Genomic DNA, 9040 nt, shown 5'->3' with positions numbered 1-9040 from the left:
TCTGTGAGCAGAGCTTTAAAAGCAGCAATGGTCTAGTAATGCATCAGCGGATTCACACTGGGGAGGGACCATTCACCTGCTCTGTGTGTGGGAAGGAATTCACTCAGTCATACAACCTGCTGAAACACCAACAAATTCATTCTGATATGAAACCTCTTCAATGTTTTGCCTGTGAGCACAGCTTTAGAAGCAGCAGTAGTCTAATGAAACACCAGCAAGTTCACACTGGAGAGAGATTGTTCATCTGCCCTGAGTGTGGGAATGGATTCACTGACTTACAGCTTATGCTGAAACACCAGCGACTTGATAAGTGTCTGCAGGGATTGGATTTGGCTGTTTTTGCTGCTGTCAATCAGATCCAGGACTGAATGTGTGGGTTAATACTGAGGTGTGTAAGAAACGCGCCACAGTCGCTCTCTTCCATGGTTCAGAGCTGCTAGATACAGACAGAAGGCTCCTTTACAACTGTGTTTAGAGGCGACAAGATTAATGATGAATGCTGGAAATTTAAGATTTTAGTCCGGGAGTCAGAGTTTACCCAAAAAGGGGGGTCCATGTCATTGATAATTTTGAAGAGTTTATGAAAAAACAACAGGTTAGATATGGTACACCAGCTAAATTGGCAGAAAATACATGTGACCCATAACAGTTGTATTTTTGATCCATGGATGATTAATGGACATGTATTTTTAAATCAAGCAGGATTAATGGACACATATCTTTACGTCAAGCAGGATTAATGGACACGTATCTTTAAATCAAGCAGGATTAATGGACGCGTATCTTTACGTCAAGCAGGATTAATGGACATGTATCTTTACGCCAAGCAGGATTAATGGACATGTATCTTTAAATCAAGCAGGATTAATGGACATGTATCTTTACGTCAAGCAGGATTAATGGACATGTATCTTTAAATCAAGCAGGATTAATGGACATGTATCTTTACGTCAAGCAGGATTAATGGACATGTATCTTTAAATCAAGCAGGATTAATGGACATGTATCTTTACGTCAAGTAGGATTAATGGACATGTATCTTTACGTCAAGCAGGATTTTTTTCTAAAAATAATTTTTATTCAAGTTTTTCAATAACAAATTTTCTCCCCACAATTTAAAACAAACAAGGCGTGTTTCCACACCAACACAAGAAAATAACTCACCCCCGCAAAATAAATAATAACAAAAAACCAACAGCAATACAAGACAGAAGAAAATAACAACATAGCAAACCCACCGCCGTAAAAACAAACCCCCTAACCATCCCCAAACCCCCCCCACCCCAAGTTGCTGCTGAGACCGACCACTCTCTACCCCTTCACCAGGAGGTCGAGAAAGGGCTGCCACCGCCGAAAGAACCCCTGTACCGACCCCCTCAGGGCAAACTTCATCCTCTCCAACTTGATGAACCCAGCCATGTCGTTGATCCAGGCCTCCGAACTCGGGGGCCGCGTATCCCTCCGCTGTAACAGAATCCTGCGCCGGGCTACTAGAGACGCAAAGGCCAGAATGCCGGCCTCTCTCGCCTCCTGCACTCCCGGCTCCGAAGCTACCCCAAAGATTACGTTAAGCAGGATTAATGGACATGTATCTTTAAATCAAGCAGGATTAATGGACAAGTGTCTTTAAGTTAAGCGGTAGAATTCAGAAGTTACTGGAGAGAATACTAGTTCCTGCTGGTTTGAATGCTGATTTCCGGAGCTGGAAGTGACAGTCTCCTCGGAATGGATTACTGATCCCGGATCAGGAGGGTGGTGATATCCGGGGCTGGAAGTGACAGTCTCCTCGGAATAATTTACTGATCCCGGATCAGGAGGATGGTGATATCCGGGGCTGGAGGTGACGATCTCCTCGGAATGGATTACTGATCCCGGATCAGGAGGATGGTGATATCCGGAGCTGGAGGTGACGATCTCCTCGGAATGGATTACTGATCCCGGATCAGGAGGATGGTGATATCCGGCGCTGGAAGTGACCGTCTCCTCGGAATGGATTACTGATCCCGGATCAGGAGGATGGTGATATCCGGAGCTGGAGGTGACGATCTCCTCGGAATGGATTACTGATCCCGGATCAGGAGGATGGTGATATCCAGGGCTGGAGGTGACAGTGTCCTCGGAATAATTTACTGATCTGGATTAGGAGGATGGTGATATCCAGGGCTGGAGGTGACAGTGTCCTCGGGATAATTTACTGATAAAAATTAGAGTACCTAATTTTTTTTTCCAATTAAGGGGCTATTTAGCCTGACCAAACTACCTATCCTGCACATCTTTGAGTTGTGGGTGTCAAACCCACACAGACATGGGGAGAATGTGCAAACTCCACATGGACAGTGACCCAGAACCAGGATTTATTTATCTATTTATTAGAAAGGAACAGATATTCAAGGTAATCCTTCCTATTGCCATCAGAAACCATGAAGTTATGGAATGAAGAACCTCTTATATGAGGAGCGGTTGAGGTCTCTGGGTCTGTGCTCGATGGAGTTCAGAAGGATGATGGGGGGATAGAATTCTAATAGTGCAGAAGGAGGCCATTCAGCCCATTGAGTCTTTATGGACCCTCTGAAAGAGCACCCTATCTCGGCCCATGCCTCCATCCTATCCCCCGAACCCTACTTCACCTAACATTTCACAGTAACTTAATTGAAGCCTACTTGTGACAATAAGCGATTATTATTATTATTAAGGGCCAATTTAGCAGGGCCAATCTACCTAACCTACACATCTTTGGACTATGGGAGGACACAGGAGCACCAGGAGGAAATCCATGCAGACACTGGGACAAAGTGCAAACGTCACAGACAGCCACCCAAAACTGGAATTGAACCTGTGGCGCTTTGAGGCAGCAGTGTTAACCCCTCTGCCACCATGCCATTCTCATTGAAACTTACAGAATAGTGAGAGGCCTGGATAGAGTGGACATGGAGAGGATGTTGCCACTAGTAGGAGAAACTAGAACCTGAGGGCACAGCCTCTGACTGAAGGGATGAACCTATCAAACTGAGATTAGGGGAATTTCTTCAGCCAGAGGGTGGTGAATATTCTCACTCTCTCTTTCTCACTCTCTCTCTTTCTCACTCTCTCTCTCTCTCTCTTTCTCACCCTCTCAGGGTAGCACAATAGTTAGCACTGTTGTTTCACAGCGCTAGGGACCCGGGATTGATTCCCGGCTTGGGTCACTGACTGTGTGGAGTCTACTCGTTCTCCCTGTGTCTGCGTGGGTTTCTTCCGGTTGCTTCAATTTCCTTCCATAAGTCCCTAAAGACATGTTTGTTAGGTGAAGTGGACATTCTTAATTCTCCATCAGTGTACCCGAACAGGCGCCGGAGTGTGGCGACTAGGAGATTTTCACAGTAACTTTACTGCAATGTTAATGTAAGCCTACTTGTACCACTAATAAATATTATTATTATGTGGTACTCTTTGCCACAGAAGGCTGTGGAGGCTAAATCGCTGGGTGTCTTTAAGACAGAGATAGACAGGTTCTTGTTCATAAGGGGATTGGGGGTTATGGGGAGGAGGCAGGAGAATGGGGATGAGAAAAATGTAAGCCATGACTGAATGGCAGAGCAGACTTGATGGGCTGAATGGCCTAATTCTGCTCCTATATCTTGTGGTCATTTTGTGGCTCATTGCTTGCTCGGATCTATGTTTAACCTTTACTCAGCTGCAGGTTTACATATGGGTCCTCAGATCCTCCCCACCCTCCTCACATTTTTCTTGTTCCAGGCTCTGTGCTCGAGACAAGTCCTTGGCAGAGAAAACAGGCCGACACTGTCCTGTGTTTGTCAACCCAGGAAGCTTTCTTCACGAGAGAGAGGGAGCTATTCCGAACAGAGGCAATACATTTAAGATTTTATAAGGTTCCTGGACAAGGACGTCTTACAGATCTCCCAACCTGGAGAAGGGAATATCCTTATTGACTGTTCACAACTGATTTCTGACTAACCCAGCTATTTCTAAGCTGTGAGCTTGTTTTCCTAATATCTTGATTATAAACTGTAGATAACAAACTAAAGCCACCAGAATGATCACAATCAGCAACACAAACCCTTGAGCTGTCATCACAAATAAAAGTAAAACATTTCCAGTAAAATGTGACAACCATTGACTCAGATTCATCCTCCCCACCTGCAGATCATCCCACACAATTCCAAATTATTGACATGCTGCAAATACATCATAAAATGTATTGTAAATATCAATTGAACAACAGTTCATGCACGGACTTAAAAAAAATTCTCCAGCTTGTCTGAATCTAGATTGGGCAGCACGGCAGCACAGTGGGTAGCACTGGAGCTTCACAGCGCCAGGGTCCCAGATTTTCTCAGTGACCCTCAGTCACCATCATTGAGACTAACTTTAAATTCCAGATTTTATAAATTGAATGGATTGGAGCCGATGTCCCCAGAACATTTTCCTGTCTCTCTGGGTGACTAATGCAGTGACATTGTCACTGGGTCAGTGTCTCCCCCACTGGTCTCTGAGGTTGTTTGGGGAGAGAAGCCGGAATTGACGGATAGCACTGACCTCTCACCTGGTACCTGACGATGTCCAGGGAATGATTGACAGCATCTCTGGGCCAATAGGGATGGGGAGGCGGGTCTGGAGGACCGAGCGGGAGTGACTGGTCCTCCAACCAATCCGAGTAAACGAGGGCCGGGCTGGGCTCGTTCGTGTGAGGCATGCGCAGTGATCAGAGGCATGCGCAGTGTGATTAATGGCGGCGCAGAGACGGTGCTTTCTCGGTTCGATAATCCGCAGAGGTGGGTATGGCGGAACCGGGGGGAGCTATGGATCAGGCGGGGGGTAGGAGAAGCTTTGTAAACATGTTATATGAACCACAAACCCATGAAAAACAACTTACTGATATCCGGGATGGTCCCCATCCTTTGCACAGAGGAAGGCCGCAGCTTTCCTCAATTACACACCCGGGTTAATGTCCGCCATCTTTGTCGGGGGGCCTCTGGTCGCAGGGCGGCGCATGCGCAATGCAGAATCGCCATCTTTGTTAGGGGCACTATTTTTGAAATTTACCCAGTAACAGAACAAATTGTTCATTAAACTGCTTCACTCTTTCACCTCCAATTTCTTATCGATGACGCCGAACAACGATTTCAGGCCAATGACAATCATTTGTATTCATATTGTGTCTTTAACAGAATAAATCTGTCTATAAAATCAAAAGGAAAGGATGATGGTTTCTCTAGCAGATAAACTAAAGACTAAAGTGGAGCCGGGCTCTGTAAATGAGGGGGAAATAGGTGGTTTTGGAAATGATGTGGCTATGTGGTCAAAAGCTGTCCTTTAGCCTCAGACAGTTAACAAGTAGAGGGATGGAGTTAGTGGTTAGAGAGTGAAGTTTGTGGTGGTGACTGGAGAGAATGTCTTCAGCCTTCCCAATGTTTAAAGGCCGGAAATTTCTGCTCCTGCAGCACTTGATGTCAGACAAGCCAGGACAGTGTGTGTGAGTTGGAGATGAACTAGGTGGTGATGATCTTCACTTGCACCTACTTCCCGAGTCCATCCAGACAGTGGAGGTTGATGGGTTAAAAAATTCTCTCAGAGTTCTGGTCAAGCTGTAGTTGTAGAAAATTTGTCTCTTTTACCCTCTGTTTCTTGCACCCCTCTCTCTCTCTGTCTCCCTCTCATCACCTCCCATCGATGCTAGATTATGTGTAATCCCAGATTGGGTGGCAGGATTCATTCCGTGAACAACATTAGTAAATCAGCCTGATTTTTATGACAATCCAGTAATTTTCACAGTCACTTTCCTCGTGCCGACCTCACAAATTACCAGATTCATTCAGCAGAATTTTACAGCTTGCCTTTGTGTTTCTGTGGGCTCTCTCTCACTTCCTTTTTCTTTTGAAATCTATATCACAGAATATTAGAAAGGGGAGGATTTGCAGTCGGGAAACTGAAACTAAAGATCACATCAGGATCTCATGGACGCGCCCAATCTATTGTAACCTGAATATCATCGGATTTTGAAGATGGAAGAAAATAGCACCATTCACAGTGAGGAGAAACTGTACACGTGTTCTGTGTGTGGACGAGGGTTCAATCGGTCATCTGGCCTGTCAAAACATAAATGTAGTCATGATGGGGAGAAGCCGTGGAAATGCGGGGATTGTGGGAAAGGATTCAGTTACCCATCAGAGCTGGAAATTCATCAGCGTGGTCACACCGGGGAGAGGCCATTCACCTGCTCGGACTGTGGGAGGGGATTTACTAAGTCATCCATCCTGCTGACACACCAGCGCACACACACTGGGGAGAAGCCATTCACCTGCTCTGACTGTGGGAAGAGATTCACTCAGTCATCCACTCTGCTGAAACATCAGCGAATACACACTGGGGAGAAACCATTCACCTGTTCTGTGTGTGGCATGGGATTCACTCAGTCATCCACCCTGCTGACACACCAGCGAATACACACCAGGGAGAAGCCATTTACCTGCTCTGATTGTGGGAAGAGATTCGCTCACCAATCCACCCTGCTGACGCACCAGCAGGTTCACACTAAACAGAGACCATTCATCTGCTTCGAGTGTGGGAAGGGATTCATTAATTCATCGCACCTGATGATACACCAAAGAGTTCACACTGACGAGAGACCTTTTAAATGTCTGGACTGCGGGAAGTGTTTTAAAACCTCACAGGAACTGGTCTCCCATCAACAGGTTCACACTGATGAGAAACCGTTCAGGTGCTCTCACTGCGGGACTGGGTTCAAACGATCATCTCACCTCACTGTACACCAGCGCACTCACACAGGAGAGACACCGTACGCCTGCTCCAAGTGTGGGAAGAGGTTCACTCAGTCATCCGCTCTGCTAAGGCACCAGCGAATTCACACGGAGAGAGATCGTTCATCTGCTCTGACTGTGGGAAGAGATTCATTCAATCATCCAACCTACTGACACACCAACACGTTCACACTGGGGAGAGACAGTTTACCTATTCCTAGTGTGGGAAGGGATTTACTCATCATCCACACTGCTGAGACACCAGTGAGTTCACTGGTAACTACAATGATTGAATTTCGTTGTTACTCACATTGAGAACTGAGCCCTGTTCATTGAGGTCTGTTTCTGCAGATGTTAATACACTTCAGACCAGTCATAAAGACTAATATTCTGGACAAAAATCAAATATGCCATCTTTGTGTTAAACATGCTGTATGGTGTATTTTTAATATCTGAAGGCTTTGAACGGCTTTAACCCTCCGATCTCCTCCATCCCCACCAACAACAAGTGTGAGGAGCTGATGGAGCTTCTTTCTCACTGAGATTGAGACAATCTGATCAGCTGCCTCTGCTGCTTCCTCCCTCTCACACACCCACTGGACCAAACTGTCTCTGAAGCTCCCCCTTGTCCAAGATCTGAACTCACACCTTTCTCCAGTTTCTCTCCTGTCCCCCATCAAACCCTCTCATTGCTCATCCTGTCCATGAGACCTGCCACTATCAAACCCTCTCATTGCTCATCCTGTCCATGAGATCTGCCCAAACCATCTCATTGCTCATCCTGTCCATGAGATCTGCCCGAACCCTCTCATTGCCCATCCTGTCCATGAGACCTGCCGCTATCAAACCCTCTCATTGCCCATCCTGTCCATGAGACCTGCCGCTATCAAACCCTCTCATTGCCCATCCTGTCCATGAGACCTGCCTAAACCCTCTCATTGCTCATCCTGTCCATGAGACCTGCCCAAACTCTCTCATTGCTCATCCTGTCCATGAGACCTGTCGCTATCAAACCCTCTCATTGATCATCCTGTCCATGAGACCTGCCCAAACCCTCTCATTGCTCATCCTGTCCATGAGATCTGCCCAAACCCTCTCATTGCTCATCCTGTCCATGAGACCTGCCCAAACTCTCTCATTGCTCATCCTGTCCATGAGACCTGTCGCTATCAAACCCTCTCATTGCCCAACCTCTCCATGAGACCTGCCCAAACCCTCCCATTGCTTATCCTGTCCATGAGACCTGCCCAAACCCTCCCATTGCTCATCCTGTCCATGAGATCTGCCCAAACCCTCTCATTGCCCATCCTGTCCATGAGACCTGCCGCTATCAAACCCTCTCATTGCTCATCCTGTCCATGAGACCTGCCTCTATCAAACCCTCTCATTACCCATCCTGTCCATGAGACCTGCCTCTATCAAACCCTCTCATTGATCATCCTGTCCATGAGACCTGCCCAAACCCTCTCATTGCTCATCCTGTCCATGAGACCTGCCGCTATCAAACCCTCTCATTGCTCATCCTGTCCATGAGACCTGCCACTATCAAACCCTCTCAATGCTCATCCTGTCCATGAGACCTGCCCAAACCCTCTCATTGCCCATCCTATCCATGAGACCTGCCCAAACCCTCTCATTGCCCATCCTGTCCATGAGACCTGCCCAAACCCTCTCATTGCTCATCCTGTCCATGAGACCTGCCCAAACCCTCTCATTGCTCATCCTGTCCATGAGACCTGCCGTTAACAAACCCTCTCATTGCTCATCCTGTCCATGAGACCTGCCCGAACCCTCTCATTGCCCATCCTGTCCATGAGACCTGCTGCTAACAAACCCTCTCATTGCTCATCCTGTCCATGAGACCTGCCCAAACCCACTCATTGCCCATCCTGTCCATGAGACCCGCCCAAACCCTCTCATTGCTCATCCTGTCCATGAGACCTGCCCAAACCCTCTCATTGCTCATCCTGTCCATGAGACCTGCCCAAACCCTCTCGTTGCTCATCCTGTCCATGAGACCTGCCCAAACCCTCTCATTGCCCATCCTGTCCATGAGATCTGCCCAAACCCTCTCATTGCTCATCCTGTCCATGAGACCTGCCCAAACCCTCTCATTGCTCATCCTGTCCATGAGATCTGCCCGCACCCTCTCATTGCCCATCCTGTCCATGAGACCTGCCCGAACCCTCTCATTGCTCATCCTGTCCATGAGACCTGCCGCTATCAAACCCACTCATTGCCCATCCTGTCCATGAGACCTGCCCAAACCCTCTCATTGCTCA

The 9040-nt window shown here is 47.2% G+C and overlaps 1 protein-coding gene across 3 annotated transcripts; it reads left to right on the top strand.

Moving 5' to 3' along the window:
* The first annotated feature begins 1541 nt into the window (after nt 1-1541).
* Nucleotides 1542-7474, top strand: LOC119951158 (gastrula zinc finger protein XlCGF8.2DB-like). 3 transcript variants are annotated; one of them, XM_038774182.1, is made up of 2 exons: nt 1542-2104; nt 5893-7474. In XM_038774182.1, exon 2 carries the CDS (start codon nt 6003-6005, stop codon nt 6930-6932), a length of 930 nt encoding a protein of 309 aa, XP_038630110.1. In that variant the 5' UTR covers nt 1542-2104; nt 5893-6002; the 3' UTR covers nt 6933-7474. The 3 variants fall into 3 exon arrangements, with proteins under 3 accessions (XP_038630110.1, XP_038630109.1, XP_038630111.1); XM_038774181.1 differs by having other exon boundaries at nt 1542-2169; XM_038774183.1 differs by lacking the exon at nt 1542-2104 and adding an exon at nt 3525-4772.
* The last annotated feature ends 1566 nt before the right edge of the window (nt 7475-9040 follow it).

The sequence above is a fragment of the Scyliorhinus canicula genome, chromosome 17 (assembly GCF_902713615.1).
Source record: "Scyliorhinus canicula chromosome 17, sScyCan1.1, whole genome shotgun sequence".
In the NCBI taxonomy this organism is placed as follows: Eukaryota; Metazoa; Chordata; class Chondrichthyes; order Carcharhiniformes; family Scyliorhinidae; genus Scyliorhinus; species Scyliorhinus canicula.
Note: the sequence above shows the minus strand (reverse complement) of the source record. Positions and strands in the feature narration are given on the sequence as shown.